At 37.7% G+C, this 18285-nt stretch overlaps 1 protein-coding gene across 2 annotated transcripts; it reads right to left on the bottom strand.

Moving 5' to 3' along the window:
* Nucleotides 1–4821: 4821 nt before the first annotated feature.
* LOC122878051 (fibronectin type III domain-containing protein 7-like) lies at nt 4822–17981 on the bottom strand. 2 transcript variants are annotated; one of them, XM_044200374.1, is made up of 14 exons: nt 17841–17981; nt 17654–17669; nt 17281–17541; nt 16343–16603; nt 14309–14569; nt 12551–12814; nt 11202–11456; nt 10824–11081; nt 9751–10005; nt 8931–9185; nt 7003–7263; nt 6706–6735; nt 6497–6534; nt 4822–5133 (listed from the first exon to the last, which is right to left on the bottom strand). In XM_044200374.1, the coding sequence occupies exons 1-13, from the start codon at nt 17892–17894 to the stop codon at nt 6503–6505; spliced, it is 2463 nt and encodes an 820-aa protein (XP_044056309.1). In that variant the 5' UTR covers nt 17895–17981; the 3' UTR covers nt 4822–5133; nt 6497–6502. The 2 variants fall into 2 exon arrangements, with proteins under 2 accessions (XP_044056309.1, XP_044056308.1); XM_044200373.1 differs by lacking the exon at nt 4822–5133 and adding an exon at nt 5379–6185.
* Between the last annotated feature and the right edge of the window lie 304 nt (nt 17982–18285).

Raw genomic sequence — 18285 nt, 5'->3', positions numbered from 1 at the left:
GTTTAGTATACAAGGGAGCCCAATACAAAAGGTGTTCTGGATTCTTTTGAGCTTTAGCTCAGCATGTGTGGGAACCAATCAGTATTCCCCAAATGGGGACAGGCTGTCCCACCAACAGCCCCAAGCAGTCAGGAGGGAGGGATGGGGGGCAGGATGGATGGATGAGAGTTTGATGAATTTACCTGAAGTCACACACACACACACACACACGCACGCACGCACGCACGCACGCACGCATCTCACTCATCAGTTTGCATGACCTCCATCAAGGTAAATTTTGTCTTATAACTGATCAGTCAGCCTGAGAGTGTTTCATCGTGAGAGTAAGTTTCCAGCAGCACTAATGCGTGTTCACTCTTATCAGACAGATTGTACAACATCTCTAATGAGACTTTAGAATACATTTATTATATGAGATTGTTAAAACGAAAGGTTGTGCACTTTTCTTGGTTTTACCCTAATCTTTTGGGGTCCTGGAGATCATGCATCCTCTTTAACAGCTCAAAAAAACATGTGTATCATTGTTTTACCAGCTTGATACTTGATGACATTTCCTAATTTTATGAGAATTTCTCATAAACTGATGACATGTTTCCGAAGTTCTCCACAGAAAATGACAGGTTAGTTCTATTAGTTGTAGACCCCAAACATAAGTAGCATCACCTTGTATGATAACATTAATTTCTTTGTCTGTGAATTACTTTTTGGCAAACAAATTGAATATTTTTTCATGCGTAGCCCAAATAACATAGAAAATATGAATTATTATATAAAACTGTACATATGTCATGCTGTTGTTTTCCCTTGGTCTCTCAAAGTTATTGTTTATTCCTCTCTTTCTAGTCAGAGGTCCACATTTTGTTTCTGTCTCTTTCCATCTTTCCCCCCATCCAAGTTACTGTAAATATCAAAAATCTAAAGGCATGCTGTGGCGTTTCACATGGCCATGTTTCTGTGTTAACAGTTTTTTTCATCCCTGCAACAATACATGAGAACACAGTGAATGACCTGAACCAAAGAGATAAAGGCTTTCAAACTTAGGAATTGGGACTCCATGTAAATGGGATGTACTTACAAAACTAAGTAGGGTCTTTCTTAAACTGTTAGCTTTTCAAGGTTTGGTAATAGATTTCGATGAAAAATGTAAAGTTCATTTCCTCCTAGACAGAGTAATCCCTAAACTGGCTTTATGTAGGCTACATGCTGGGCTGAAAAGGATCTTTTATCACAGGAGAATAAAGGGCTATCACCTCCTAGTTCCTCATCGTGTATTAGAAAAAAGGAAGTCAACATGAAAGTGGATACAGGCCATAAACCTGCCAGGAAACTTAAGCTGCCCCGCTTAAACAATAGAGCAATTTTGAAGCGCAGTGAATAAGGACAAGTGATGTGAACACCTTAATATTTCATTGTATTTTTTATATTATCCTGAAGTAGACACTGTTAAAGGTCACAGGTATTGAACATCTTATGATGCAACTTCCCACAAATTTCTCAAGTAATTTAAGTCACAGCGCTGTCTACACGTGTTCCTAAAAATGATATTAAGACAATAAGGTTAGGTTGGGGTTTTTCTTTTTGCTGCTGACTCGCCTGAAGCGCTATTAAAATACAAATAGAATTGGCCAGGTGCTCTGTCAATTTCACATGCAATAAATTCAGAGAACCTCAAAGTACGTAGTGTAGAGGAAGGTACCAAGACAGCACTGATCTGCACATCAAAAGACTAGATTGTTAAAAGTGGGTTAAATTTGCTTGACAACTGAATAAATCCATTGTTTGGGCCGCTTTGAAACGACTATATTTCAGTGTGAAGCAGGGCCAAACCGCACACTGAAGTAGAGTCATTTAAAATCCTGTTGAAATAACTGTTGTGTTACCTAGACATCTAAAAAGCTGTAAAGGTTCAAACAAATTTCGCCAGCTTTTAATCTAATCTAGTCTAAAATTCTTTTGACCTACAAATCAACAAATCAATGCATCCAGTGTAGAGTTACTGTATAAATACTGTAAATATGTGATGTAATTTTAAATCTATTTGGTACTAATGAAGGACTATTTTTGAGCAGCTCTGGGCCAATTGAAGCCAATCATCCTTTTGAAGTGTTGTTACTGTGTTGTATGTGTGCATGTTGTCTTTCAAAGGTGGTACATTTACTGTCTCCAGACATATACAGTGGTTTTTATATTGCATACCACAAGGTTGGCTTTCAGCATGCTTTATTGCTTTGTGACACAAAGATTGATTACTTCACAGCACAAAATAGGACGGGGAGTGTTGCCTTTCCAGTGCAAACACACGCTGCAGTTTTCTGGACAGCTGTGTGGACTGTTTCAAACCCAGAATTTCAAACTAACCAATCATCCTACTCGGCTGTTGCAGTTGAGCACGATGTTGAATGGTAAACTACTGGGTGATGTGTTGTGGGATAAATTTAAGCCTTGGTGAGATGTTAGTGTAGTTAACTCCCCCCAAGGTCACATAATCATGAAGACTGGTCATCACCATTTTTTAGAACCAGTGTTCAACCAGCAGCCCAAAACCGAAAGAAATTTTTATTTATTTTTTGTTAGCTAGCAGAATATCTCAAAAAATTTGAATTTGGCACAAAGTCAGTCCTCTGGAAAGTTTTTTGATCTGTATACAGACGCTGATTGAGGAATTTGTTTGTTGTAACATAGGCCTTTTCTGAATTCATGCTATTTTCGGAGGAACTGCACACTAACAAAATGAAAGCATGAATGGATGCTGATCTTGGTCAAATAATACAAACATATTTTCTATTACTAAATTAACAAATTTGGAGGCTGTTCAGCCTTCATAGAAATATTGAGCTCTCTGAGTGCTTTGAGGTGTAGAAGGACAAAAGCCTGAAAAGTCTGGAGTTAAGGGTGGGAGTGGGTAAATTCCTTACTAGAATTTACTCCTGAGGCCATGTGGCTAAATTAAATAAATTAGCTGGAATAGCCGGTGCCAGCTGACAAACCCATTACCATCCATCCACTACAACATCCAAGCACTGCCTTAAACCATACTCTATTGAGATGAAAATGTTTGAAATATTAATTTAAAAAATGCAGTTCTTTCTGAAGTGATATTCACAAGAAGTATGTCAATATTTTCACACCACTTTCACAGAAAACTAGAATATGATAATATCTGATCGGATTACTCATTATACTGTGATAAAACATCATTCACAGCTCACCATGATGGTATGAGATCATGTCACATATTCTCCATAAGCCCTCAGGAGACAGTCACTTGTCAAAAGCAGGTTAAAAAAGATTTGAAAAAATGGAGCACTGTCCATGAGTGGACCATTGTTTGATTTGAATCGCTTTTTCGTCCAAAACCATTTCTTGTCATGCTTTAAAATCGGTTTCCCAGGAAAGCAGAGATTTTACACAATAACAAGAAAATCCAAAAAGACAAGGTATATATGGCAAGAAACATGATATAAACAATCTCACTTGATTTTTCCTAGAGTGGGATGTTATGTAAGCTGCTAAAAGACCTCTTTGTTTGATTTGAGTCATCTTTCACGTTTTAGTTGTGAATAGCAACTATTCCACACTGAGAGCCACCACAGTATCATTATTGATAACCTATACTGTTTACAGTGCAGTGGGAATAATAGCAGAACCAGTCCTTTTGTGTTTCGAGGGATTTAAGCCAAGAGAAGCTTGTGTTGTGAAAAGGGGGCAGGGCGGCACATGTTTCTGGGATGGGTGCCCTGTGAAGCAGGTGACTAGGTGTGTTTTAAAGGAAAAATGCACTGAAACATTCAACCATATTTTCAGTGTCAGACTTGCAATTGGCTCATGGTCAAGGAAAGTGATAAGGTGTTTAATTTAATATCCTGACATCACTCTGATGGTTGACCTCTGTCCTGAGGGATAGAAAGACAGTACTAGCTCCTCTACCTACTGTTATCTTTCCTGGTGCCGGTGTTAATGACTTACTGTGACATCAGTTGCCAGAAACTTTAAAATGTTAATCTGCATGCTCCAGTACTGTCATGCACATGAGCTCTGGTGATACCACAAAGCAACAGTCTGAATACTAAATCAGAATTAGTGAGCTCATTGCTTTTCTCACCACTACTAGGAGGTGCATATTGATTTACGAAAAACAAATCAATCAATCAAAATATTGTTGATCTTTGAAACACATTTTGGTGCTGTATTAAAGATTGAGGTGTGTGCATATAAACTCCTGGATGGAATATAATCAACAAAGACAGGCTAGAGCTGTTTGTACTCTTGCAATACATGGAACTGCTCCAAATCTTAACAATTTTCCATAATAAGACAAGGGTGAGGCTGCAAAGAAAATTCATCTGGTATCCCTTACTTGTTTGACTATCTTACTATAATTTTATAAATAAACATGATCTTTCTATGCTACTTATTGCAAAGCACCCACACATAAACACTGGGGTTTTATTTTAAAAGGCTTCGATAAGATGAGATAATTGATGTGTATATGCTCACTATGGGGTGAATTCATTAGGAGGCACAATGTAAAATTCAACCAATATGCTGATGACCTTCAACTGTATGCTGGTTGTTGTCACCAGATGAGTGTAATCCCATGTTTTATTGATAAAAATCTGTGGAGGTACCATAACTTTCTGAAAATTAAGAAAGGACAAATATGTGGCCTGAAAAAACAACACAAAGAAAATGTTGCTAAAGGCAAGGCAACAAGTAAGTAGTATTGGTGTTATCACTGAAGCCAGATTTGTCATGTCTGCCATGTTTGAAAAGTTGTTTTCTATCAATCCAGGAACATTAATAAACCATGGGAATCCCCTGAAATCAGAGTGTTTAAACACTAAGTCTAGAGTACAGCATGTCCATAAGATTAATATCTTTATTTTATTAGTTTTTATTTTAGATTCTTCACATCATTTATGTATGTTATTCAAATCCTTGATTGGCTAAGTGTTTTCTCCAGGTAGGCAGGCATATCACACTTGATAAGTATGATAATGAAACTAGGACACACATTTGCACCAAGGTGTCTGAGCATATACATAAGTTATGACAGTGTAAAGGACACTGGCTGGACACAAAAGGTCTTCCAGTCTGCGAGGCCTCTTTCTTCATAGCAGGAGAAAGCTCATCCTTTAGTTGAGAAAGAAAGAAAAATGAAAGACAGTGTAAACAGTATTGCTGAATGAGATCTTCTTTGTAATGAACTTCCTTGTAAATAACATCTTATCATAAACTCAACAGGACAAAAACAATCAATAGACAAGATTTTGAATAATTAGCATACTGAATTATGATCAAACGTAACCCTTGGTTTCTTCTCTTTTATTTTGTAAAGCATGTGTTTATGTGCAAAAAGAAACCACAAAAAACAAAAATGCTGGAAATTCTTTATTAACTGAAATATGCATCACGTTTACACAACCACAGTGACACATATTCCAAACAGTTAATCACATCCTGAGATGCACAGATCAGCCTCTGCCACTTATCATCAGGAGGCTTCCTACTTGGGGGTGGAGCTACAAAATTTGTTTTAATTTGGTCAATTCTCGAATTAATAATTCTTAAAGTTAAGGGCCAAAATGTTTCATAAATTGTTTAAATGTCTGTTGTCACTGTTACTGTTTCGCTAATAGATTTTTTTTGTCAATTCGATCATTTATTTTGAGTTTTTTAAGCCAAGAGCTCAGTGATAAAATGATTTCGCAATTACCCAGATAACTTTCAAAGTCATAACTTTCTCAGTACAGCACATACATTTTGTTCTGGTTCTTTGTGGATCAAATGTTTTATCATGAGAAACTTTTTTTACATTTACAAAATTCATACCATGATTTTGTGTCATGATACATATTTTAAGCAGCAAACACACAATGCACCCTTGTTGTCCGCTTGCCCTTGTTTTCGTTTATTTAAGTGCTTGATCATGATTATTGAGGGCACAGTGAAGGTTTTGCTTGGCCATGATACATGAACATCATTTAAAGGCAGGTTTACAACACTGAACAACATCTCAAACTCATTATTCATCATGTTATCGAGTAGGTATCATGGCCAAATTGCATGTTTATCTCTGGTTAATAGTTGTTCTTCTCTTTAGCTACAGTATGAGCATGGCTTTATTCCAGTGGGGCGATGCAAGAGGAAGATGAGGATGAAGAAAATGGAGGTGTTTGTTGTATCTGTGGAGAAGAGGCTGTCACATTCAGTTCGCAGGAATTTTACATTTATTGTAGGACATTTATTAAGATTTAACATCTTATAACAGCAAAGCCCCAAGTCATTTTCATAAAAGGTCATCTTTGAGCTTGCTTAATTGTCTCAAATATTGTATTTTTCAGTGTATCGTCTTAAGTATAAAAAAAAATAAAACCATGATCTCAAAGAAGTGTAGCCACACTGACTTCACAAAACTTTATACTGTCTCTGTACTGTCAACCACTATGATTATCATTTGCTTCCACTACTGGTCAGACATAATATATTTACTTACTATGTGCTAGTCCACACTTCGCTTCCCTCTGTAAATCACTGGAGAAAAACATTGAAGTGACATTAGAAAAAACTAATAACTTTAAACTGGTTTGCTAAACTTTTTATCAGTAAGTACTAGAAACTGCTGGGTGGTTTCAGTGACTTTAACTTAAAATAGCCTTATAAATATTTATGCAGATTAAAGGGTCAGGACAGTAACATACTCACCAGTGCCAATGTTGCTTCTTGAGCAAGTGACTGAGAGAGGAGAAACAAAAGAAAGTCAAATTCAGTCAAAATGTTGTCATCCATAGTCATAATGTTTCATCCTGTAGTTCCTGATCATCTAAAATGTCTGAATTCTCTTTACTGCTGTTGTGTTATGTTATAATCCTAAATAAAGTGAAATTCCTTTACCGAAGTGCAAAATGACTGAAAAAGTGGTGAAACTACCAACTGTGTGTTATTACTGTCAATGTGTATTATAAAACATCACTACATTACTGTAAGATCCCACTGTCATACCTGAGTACAGTCTCTGGGAGCAGAACAGGACTTTGCTGCCCTCTGCTGTGAGCGGGGCCACCACTACATTATAAACATCCCCACACTGGATGTTGCCAACATCACAGCTGTTTTCTCCGGGAGACGCAGTGCAGGTGTAGTTGTTGCTGCTGCCCACCATCTCTGCGATGTAGCTGTGGCTGCTGCTAGCGCTGCGCCAGTACACCCGCAGAGAGTTGCCGGCCATCCTGTAGAGCCTGACACCTGATGGACAGCAGGCACCTGCAAGAGAGACACTAATGAAATAAGGTGTCTGTTGTGGCTTTATTAACTTAAAAGTTACCGGATGTTGGTGGATATTTAATGTGTGATACTTTTTTTTTTTTTTTTTAAAACCATAGAGGCCATTTCAAAGACAGCTGGAAAAAGAAACTGCAATATGACTGTCTGTTTTAGTCTTTGAGTGAGTCTTTGTACTATAAATGTTTTCAAAATTTTGATTCAAAGCAACCCTATGTAGCGTTTTGAAGACTTACTAAAATATTGAATTAATAAGAAATGAAAGGCACCATTGCTCAGTTTAACACATTCAGTTGTTTTGCTGCTACAGCATTTCCTGGTGGCTAATGTTAGCAAACTTAGGGTAAATGCATAACTTATAAGTCTTATCCACTTGTTCTACTGTTACACTACGTTTTAGCATTTTGCTTTATCCCAATATTTATAAATTTGAAGCAAAACTATGTAACCTTTTGAAGAAGTCACATATTCTTCCTCTTACAACTAGTTAAATAGTTTAATACGCTCACGGGTTTTACTGCTCCTGCCTTACTTGGTCTGGTATGACCAGTAGCTTATGGCTGCTAGTGTTAGCTAAGGATAACAAGCTTTGGGTAGATATTGCTGTTCACTATTATCCACTTCTGCTACTGTTACACTACATTTTAGCATTCAGCATTATCCAATTGTTACTATTCAGCAAAGGTTATATAGTCTGTCTTTAATTTTCTGAACATATTTCAGTGATCTGTTTATCATTATAATAATTTTAAACTTTTTTTGTTTTGTTATTTATAGAAGAGTATGCCTTTTTATATGTATATATGAAGTGTTTATAGTGATACTTCTAAAAATCTAATATATTGACAGATTTTTTTTAACATAAATGCATAACATAAACAAACATCTTAGACAAGCATCCCTTAAATGAACTTAAAGTTACTTTTAAAGAATCCTGTCATTTTACATTTAAAAAATAAGCTTGTCATAGCTCTCTGGTGGACAAACTATGTAATGGATACGCTGTTTCTATTTGACCTCAAACATATCTTTCATTTCTTGAGTGCAATTTAATTATTTTTCATATTGGTCGATAAATATACAGATAACGTGTATAACGATATGTGATAAGCTAATATCCGCTAATATATCAGCAAGGCCAATTTATCTGTCCGGTTCTAATACTTTTAAGTTAAATGCATAAAAGTGGCCACTTTCCTGTTATGACACTAATTCACAATATTGATATAGGACTCATAGTAGATGTTTTTGAAGTCTCAACTATAAGGGAAACTCTTAAGTCACTAATATGTAAATGATTGCTTCCATATTGCAGGAAGCACACTAGATTGCTACATAAATAAAAGGCAGAACATCACACAAACATTACATAAATGTTATAATGTTAATAGAATAATGTTAGAATAGTAATAGTATTTTGTTTGAGTGTGTGTAAAGGTCTCTGAAGCAGCATTTAAACCCATTTGAAGATTTTGTGGTGAAAAATTCCCCCAGCACATTATGTCTGTGGAAAAAATGACTAGTATTGTTTTATTCTATGAGTGATGAATAATAAATTCAAGTTTACTACTCAAGAAAAAACTCTTGGGGTGTAGATACTCTTAAATAAAGTCTTTGCCTCTCAGTGGTAGAAAACACCAGTCACTCACTGGACGAGAAGCCTTGATAGGTGCAGTTGGACCTGTGCCCGCTGTGGGTGAACGCCTCCATGGTGACGGTGTAGTTGGTCCCACAGGTGATGCATCCCATGAGGCAGTGGGAGTCCTGGGTGTGGCAGCGGGCGTGACCACGCGGTGATGACAGAGAAGTGATGAACGAATGCGCCCCTTTGGCATGAGACCATGAGACATTGGTCACTGCCTGAGTCACCTGATCCACTGTCAGATTCACCGGGCAACAGGGTCCTGTAAAAAAAGATGATATATGTGGATGCCAGGGGTGTAACACAAATCTATTATCTGTCTCTCTCAAGTTCCCCAACTTTATAGTAGTGCAATACTAAATCACATTAGCCTTTTAATTAATTGCAATTTTAATTTGCAATTTACGAATGAATTGAAATGCCAAAAATACATTATATACAGTGAAATCACCATTCTTTATGTGCATTTTGCTGATGATACTTACTTTAACTTAAGTAAGATTTAAATGCAGGACTTTTACTTGTGACAGAGTATTTTTACATTATTTTATTGTTACTTTTACCTAAAGATCTGAATACTTCTTCTACCCCGCCCTACTGGAGATTTTGGACCAACGAGTTGGACAGTTTTGGAAGAACGGTGTTCATCCCTTCAGCATAGATACACAGACTTGTAGAAATCTATGCCAAGGAGCACTGCATCTGTTCTGGAGGCTCGTGGTGGCCCAAAAGGTCACTAACATGCTTTTATTTTGGTTTTTCCTTTAACTTGTCACCCGTCTGTACTTTTTTATTGAATGGATCGATCCAAACCTTCCACTACTCACCTGTTTCCAGAGAGTCAGAGTAGCTGGATAAACTCTGGCCTGCCGCACTGGTTGCTATGGCACTGACTTCGTAGGTGGAGCCACAGGGAAGGTCAGTGATGTCACAGCTGTTTCCACTGGTGGTGCAGGTGTGTTTGCCGTCATCTCCCAACGCGCTCACAGTGTAAGTAGCAGCCCTGTTGTTTGCTGTCCAGCTGACACCAACGCAGGAGGAATTTTTCGGATTCAGCATCAGGTTTATCGGGATGCAGGGAGCTGATGTGGACGGAGCAAAGCAATTACACACAGATATTCAAGACTAATAATTTCTGGTAATTTGAGGAGGCAATACATCAATCATACAGTCGTTAAAATAAAAAAAGCTTTTATTATCCATGCTTTTTTTACAAAGGTCACTATACACTCACTGGCCATTTCATTAGGTACGCCTGTACAATCTAATGCAATCCAGTACAACAGCTATGAATTCTACTTCTATGAAGGTGGAAATGAAATTAACTTTTCAGTCAGAAAGGTGATAATTCTACTTGTTTATTATTTAGGTCGTAGTGGGTGGTTGTACTGGACTGCATTATATTGAAAGGTGTTTCTAATATTTTGTCCATCTCATTTACATAAATTAAGGGAGCGAAATATTAGAAAGTAGAATTCATGTCTCTATCTAATGTGGTTCTTTATACATAAAATAACCCCAGGTTTTTGCCTCATACCAGTATAAAGTATTTAGTGAACTGCTCAGTAAAAAGTTTTTTTTTACTAATCCTTTTTACAAACAAAATATTTTTAGCTATTAATCAAGATAAAATATGATGAAACATTGCGCTTTTGTATTGAAGATTATTAGAATATGTTATATAAATAAATAAAGTCATCACACAAAAAGTATTTGTATTGTATTGTACTGAAGTTCATGTGGAGTTTCAGTCTAATAGGATAAATATTTTACTGCTGTTTATAAATCAGTTTTATGTGAAATCTATGAACAAGTTGAAGTTGGCAACAATATAACTGCACAAGAAAGATAAACAGAACTACAGTGTATCTGGATATTTATTTGAATAGAAGTTTTCTACCTGTGTCTTTAGTGTGAGCTTTGCATGCACGGTTGCATCCACTGATTTCATTGCAGGGTGTCACCACCACACTGTAGGGACTGTCGCAGCTGAGGTCAGAGAGGACGCACACCGGTGCCGTGTCGTTACAAAGGATGACCTCTGAACTGTCAGCAGCCCGAGTCTCGTACAGCTCTGCCCCCCGCGCGGCTGTCCACATGATCTCCAGTGTGTCAGTGCTCACCATGGAGACAGATACACCCTCTGGACAACAGGGCACTGAAAAACACAGGTGATACACAGGTAAACTGACATGTAATGATCATAACCAGGAAAAAAAGAAAATCAGTCTCATAATGACTCAAAATCTTAAAACATGTCACCTCAGCTGCTACTTACCGGTGGTATAGTTGAGAACCTTTCCTTCAGGACTGCTGCCAGCCTGGTTGAATGCGAACACAGACATCAGGTATGTGTAGCCACACTTGCAGTGGTAGGTACAGTTGTTGCTGGTGGTGTTGCAGGCCAGCTCGCTGTTGTCACCTCTCTTGATGAAGGCCATGTAGCTATCAGCATGAGGCACCGTGTCCCACGTCAGCGTACAGTTTCCTTCTGACGACTCCACGAGAGCCAAAGACTCTGGTGGGCAGGGGACTGGCAGTACAGGGCAGCAGGAAGTTTAGTCACACTCATACACTGACAGTGCTTTCAGAGATGCTGTGTCATTTTGGATCCATCCGTGTGGTGTGTTTTTTCTGAAGCGTTTCTCTCAAACTACTCAAACTAATGATTTAAATTTACAAATGTACAAGTGTGATAATAACTCTTGTAGCATATTGTAGAGTATGTTAAATGTATCTTTATTCTTGCATTGTAGTTAGTTTCAAATTATTAAATTGATGATGATTGAGAAGTGGAACCAGAAGCAGGCAACAGCTAAATTAATCTGGTGAAGTACTGTAGCATGACTGGCCTTTTTAAAACAGCTTCTTCTATCTTTTATTTTCACTTTTATTTATGTGCCAGAGATTTAATACCTGACAGTTATAATACTCAATACTCATACGTCAAACCTAAATATCTGAAATTGTACCAAAGCAGTTTACAGACTGGTCAAAACATTGCTCTGTAGCGCTACTAGTGGTCAAAAACTCGATACCTTTAACTCTTGTGGTGTGGCTCAACAGTGGCATAGCAAGTTCTCACACAACACACTAAACTCTAAAACACACATTTCTGCATAAAACTGAAAGACTGTTCTTGTGGTATATCTATTATTTTTACAATTAAATGCTAAATGAGATTTTTGTCTCTAGGTGTGGTGATATGACTTAAATCTTGTATCATGGTATATGTTTTTTTATGTCACGATATTGTGATATAATAAAATATCTAGTCTAATTTATAGACAAAATAAACAGATGGGAAAGTTCCTGACTAATTCAGTGAATGAAATACCTGACAAATCAAAGTGCATCATCATAGTGATGCAATCATACAGTAAATCTCATTAAATTTAATACTATTTCCATAAAAAAGGCCTGCTCATTGATTACCCATAATGGCCTAATACAACCAGATAACTATGTGTGTCTGTCTATCATCTCCCAACCATATTTGATCCCACTTATATATGTGTAGTACTAAAGTCAAAATCAGTATCAGGAAAATAAATAAAACAACAAACAAACAATATTTGCCGATATAATTGTGTGGATCTGATCCCGAATGAAATCTCTACTACTCACAGGTGATGAACACCACGGGGCTGGATGGGAAGCTGGGCCCGGCCTCGTTCGAGGCGGTGACCTGAATAGTGTGTACCTCTCCACAGCCCACTGCCGACAAGGTGCAGGAGCTAGATGTAGAGTTACAAGTGAGGTTCTGGTCACTCATCACATGGTACTGGATGGATCCATAGACCTCCTGATTGAGTTCCCAGGACACTGAGAGTCCGGCCACACTATTACTCATCACCACAGAGACATTGACAGAAGATGGTGTTGGAGGTCCTGTTCAAACACAATAAGAAAACATAAAGACACATCCAATGATGCATTAAAGTGCACATAAAAACACATACACACCCCTTAGAGTCATAGTTACTCAAGTACTATATTTAAATACCATTTTGATGTTTGTTACTTCATTTAAGTGTTTAGTATTTTTCTCCACTATATTTCTGAGGAATATATTGTGCTCTTAACTCCAAGGTAGGTTACTTTTTTAGACAGACAATAAGTTGATAAAACATGATGTATTTAATGCAGAGATCCATACAGAGTACAGAGTAGTCAAGTCAATTTTATTTAGCCCAATATCACAAATCACAAAAGACTACTCTTTTTATTCTTGTGCATTTTACTGCTAATATTTGTTTATTTTTACTTTAAGCCCCTATGTGTAGAATGTATTTGTAATTATAGCATCTTTGCTCTGATGTCACATCTTTGTAGAACACTGAGACAGTCCCGGCAAAAACTGGATCAAGCTTAATGTCCTGATATGTCTATTATGATACTACCACCAGGAGTCGCCAAAGTTAGACATTTTCAAATCTAACACAAAGGGGCTTTAAGTTAAATAAAATAATGCTCCTTTGCAAATATATAATTTCACTTTATATTGGTGGCTTTGATGCCTCATAATATTCACTGACTGGAGGTTGTGGTTTAAGTCTTTTTCTATTTATGACTACTAGACTGTCCAGAGGTTGAATGTGTCTGCTGTTCTCTGCAGACGTCCACTTCTAGATGGTCTCACTTTAGCTAAAAAGAACAGTGGTCTACTGCTGGAAACCACCACACTCTTTAACAATAAAATAATGGCTCTCTGCAATATAGAGATCGCAGACAACAAGAGCTCTCCTGTGCAAGGTTAAAAGCAACAAAACCCCAGAACATTATTGGGTAGAGTCTAAAATCTGAAATTTCCTTGAAAATGTTTGAATTTTCTGGAAATATACTGTATATGAGATGTTGATACCTACCTAAATAAATGTAGATATGTATACATGTGACACATCCATGTATGTTTATACATGTTTCCCTCGAACATTAACCCCTTAACCTTGAAATAAGAGTTGAGGCACAAACTTTAAAAACTTTAGGTGAAGATATATGAGCAACTATGTGGGGATAGGGTAAGATTTGGAAGTGGGAAAGTGTGTTTGTCTACCTGTACAGTTACAGCAAGAGCAAAACTGTTTTTAAAGGTCACCTGACACACACAATGAAAACCCAGTATCACACAATGAAAACCCAGTATCACACAAAGAGTTTTCTGATACAGTACGCAGCTGTGATAGAGTACGTTGTACGCAAAATTGTAGACTTAATTATTTTTTTTATTATATCTCTTCATATATAATATTTCTCACGTATTATTATAAAGGCACATGGACTAATAGTTATGGGAGCTAGTGTGTGTATGTCTTCTGTTGTATGTGATCTGATGTACACAGCAGTTCACAGAGTATAATAGCACACAGAAAAGTGCCTCCTTACGTGTTGTCTGGTTGATGTGCAAACTGCCCTCTCCCTCTCGGCCCTCGGGGTCCCAGGCGAAACCCCTGATGACGTAGAGTGAGCCAGCGTCCAAGCCAGAGATGGTCAAATTGGTGTTGGAGGTGTTGTGTGTCATGTTGGTGTTTGAGCCAAACTTGTATATCGACAGGGAATATCGGACAGTGTGAGCAACAGTGGCCCAGGATACAGTGATGCTGTCATTGCTGGGAGAGGAGACGGAGAGCTGAGGAGGAGGCAAAGCTGTGGAGGAGGAGAAGAAAGTTTGACAAGTTGTACATGTATAAGATGTTTTGAGGGATGATGACTGTACCAGCTCACTATTTACAAGCCAGGTAGGAGCACAATTGTTCCATAAAATTTTGAATAATTTGAATAGTCATTGCATGGTATGTAACTCCACTGGGTTGTGGTTAAAGTCTTTACAAGTTCCATTCAAGATCATCTGCCTGTCTGGACTTTAGCCCAGTGAAATACAAACGAACACAGACACAATGTCACTTTAGTGGTTAGTTTTTAAGTCTTTTGTTTTGGACAAGTCCAAGTCAAGTGTCATGTCCTTGAGGGCAAGTCTTAAGTCTATGAGTCTTTACAGGCAAACTGCAAGTCAAGCTGCAAGTCTTCTAGCTCTCTGAATGCTGACTATTAAAATGACTGTATAACTGTAATAGTGTCTTTTACATATCTAAGATCAAGTCATTTCACTGCATAGGCCTAATAATTAAATATTCAAGCTATGTGACTATGCAAGTTTTGCCTGTCAGCTGTGTAAACTTGAAACTTGAATGCTTTTTGCTTTCATGGATCAATTCAAGTTAGAGGCCCTGAAAACTTGTTTTGTTAGTCAGCCCCTTACTATGAGTCCTGGGATCCTACAAGAACACATTATTCTCTGCTTAAGTGTGAACAGTTCTAGTCATTTTACATGAGAGATTTCTGTATTTCTTTTTCTTTTTTACTCACTGGTCGAAGTGGGTGGGGTGACTCTAAACTCTTGATAACTAATACTTAAAGATGTATTTTAACTTGGGTTGTTGCTTATTTAGTCATTAATATTTAATGTTATAGAGATATACTTAACATTTGAAGCCAATGTTTTGAGGCTTTAAGTCTTTAGTGAATCATGTTTCAAGTAAGTCAAGTCTCGCAGCATTTAAGCCCAAGTGAAGTCTCAAGTAGTTATTTTCAGTAGTCACAGATACCACCAGTAATATCAGAATTTGACCTACAGCCTTAGTTGCCACATAAATGAGTCCCCCAACAGCGCTTTAGACACCTACTGTATGAAAATTCCCATTTTCATGTTGTTTTATGACCTCAGATGTGTGAACATAAATTTAGAGGTGTTTAAAACTTTTTTTTTTGTCGTTAGGCCAGGGTTATATGTAAGGATATATGATTAACTGAATGTACAGTATATTATAGTTCATTTGAATCCAACACATTAAGTAGCCTATGTTTGTGAAATAAAATGTCATCAGAGATGAATAATGGCAAACAGTAAACATGCTTGTTACATGTTTTTTTTGTCTCATGTGGATCAGATTTTCACCCCGGGGTGGGAGTGGAGGTGAGAGGTGACAGCTATGTTCTCAGGATGAGAACAACTCATTGTGTTTGACATAGAAGGGTCAGGTACAGTTACCACCGATACAGGAGAGGCCCCTGAGGGGTCCTGATGCATTCATTGGGTAAGACAAACCTGGATTTGCACACTGAAACTGGATTTGACTTAAGATGATGTGTGTATACATTTACTCACAGCACTGTATGCAGTGGCTCTGCTATGGGACAATGAGGCAGATCAAGTGATTTCTGCAGGGCATGGGGATTGATGAGAAAGGTACTCAGTGCTTCCAATGAATGTGTGACTCATCTCTACATAAGCTAGCCCGTGGGTGTTATTTATTCCATTGAATTAATTTATGAGGTTTTGTTTCCCAGCTGTGGAAGTGAAAACGTGTGAAAATCTAATATTCTGCACACAAATAAAGACATTGTTACAAACAACAGTACCTGTCTTTGCTGTCACAGGAAGAGACGGCTGGCTGCGGCCTCCGCTGTTCGCAGCCATGATGCTGAGCGTGTACTCAGTGTATGGTGTGAGAGACTTAATCTCAGCGGGGGAGGAGGACACGCTGTCTTCTCTGAAGAAGCCGTTGGCGTTCTGGACTCGTATGATGTAATGAGTCGCCCCGGTCCTCAAGCTGAACCCTGCTATCAAGGTCCTGCTATCCTTTGGCTTCACTGTCTGGATGGGATCCATCGTCTCAGGGGCTAAAATCAGTCACAATCAGTTCACATCAGAGAAGGCTTCCAAGAAGAGGACACATATTGTAAAATTTAACTTCAAATTGGAAGAATTCGGTAGTGAGATGCGAGAGATGGCCTCAACCTTCTCAGCAATAGCTGGAATCAACTTCTTTACCCACAAATTTCAGGAATTAAGTAAACAACATTTTATTTTGTCTCCATGTCCCCGAGTAAATTTGAGAAAACCACACACTGAATATAACAATAAAATAAATTCCCCTTAAGATATTTTCATCGCAATTAAGGGGGACTAACATCTGTTTTACCTTATAAACCAAATTGAAGTGAAAAACAGTGACTCTTCTGAGGTCCTCTGCTCAATGTACATTGGCAACAGCCCATCATCAAAGTAACATTTAGGTATTAAAATTTACATTGTAATATTAGTTATTATACTGGATCCACTATTTATTTTTTCAGACTGTTTTCAATGTTGACAGTGAATTAGTGTGCCTGAATATAGCAGCATAAAACTGAACTGTACACATTTTCAAGTATTTAAAACAGATACAACACCAGAATATTTAGTAAAACACAGCTTGTTTTTGAAACAATAAAATTAAACAGCAATGAATCACTAAATACAGTATTGATTTATTAAGTGCTTAAATAGTACAGGTATGGACAGAAGTGTATCTCACCTGTGGATGTCTCAAAAGTCACAGTGCTCAGTGTTCCTTGGGAATTATCCAGAGCTTCAACTGTGAAATTATAAATGGTGTTCGGAGACAGACAGTTGATAGAGCCCAACACTGTGTTTGGACCAAATGTGGCAAAAGCAATGGGGTTGTTTGGTGAGCTTTTGGGGGTGACAGTGATCCTGCATGAGCTGGCTCCGGAGTACCTGGTCCATTTGACAATCACAGTCTTGGATGTTGCTGAGAACACGGATGCTTGGATAGCTGATGAGAGAGATATGTAATATAATCAAGGTTTTGTGCCCCTTCAGTCTGATATATGACAGTGATAAAAACATCTACAGTGGAATATATAGTACAGGAGAATATACAGTACCTGATTGGGCTGCAGCCTGCAAATTTAGATGAGAGAATATTATTAACAGTTTTATGTAGTTACTACTAACTACTAACTATTTTTTAGGTTATTTTTCCATTGCATTGTGCTCCTTCATTTTCTCAACAAAATATTTGTGCCTGAATTTGAAATATCTATTATAACTCATTTTATTCTATTACTGTACCTGTGAGCACATGCCCAGCAAGACAAAAATCACCAGCCACTTCATAGCGCCCATTCTTCACGTCTGTTTCTTAAAACACTCCTGTCACAGTTTCCCACACTTTGCAGCTTCTGTTAGATTTGTTAAAATGCTTCACGCTTAGCTGTTTTACCTTTTCTTAAACATATCTGGTGTCTGTGCTGGTTAAAATACCTGCATCTGGCCCCTCCCACAGGAGACAAATGTCCAGTCATAGCGAAACAGAGAGATGCACCTTGGGGCAGGTGCAGGTTGGGTAGCATAAGAAGGAAACACCTTTGTAGCTATAGGCATGATATTCTATATTCAAGGATGTAGTCAAGATACCACAAAATGTGGCATGTATAGGGGTCTGGCAAAGGAATTGGCAAAGGCCTCAAATCACTCCCTTTTACACTGATGTGTGAAAGGTATGAATGCATTTTCT

This window comes from Siniperca chuatsi, linkage group LG6 (assembly GCF_020085105.1).
Source record: "Siniperca chuatsi isolate FFG_IHB_CAS linkage group LG6, ASM2008510v1, whole genome shotgun sequence".
NCBI lineage: Eukaryota > Metazoa > Chordata > Actinopteri > Centrarchiformes > Sinipercidae > Siniperca > Siniperca chuatsi.
This window is presented reverse-complemented; position numbering and strand designations above follow the sequence as displayed.

Bases quoted from the DNA above. Each gene is read 5' to 3' on its own strand.
- LOC122878051 (XM_044200374.1), bottom strand. From the start codon at position 17,894: ATGGGCGCTATGAAGTGGCTGGTGATTTTTGTCTTGCTGGGCATGTGC. The intron at 16,604-17,280 runs GTGAGATACACT...GACTGATTTTAG, and splicing joins GACTTTTGAGACATCCACAG to CCCCTGAGACGATGGATCCC. The intron at 11,082-11,201 runs GTAAGTAGCAGC...TGTGTTTTTCAG, and splicing joins GGTTCTCAACTATACCACCG to TGCCCTGTTGTCCAGAGGGT.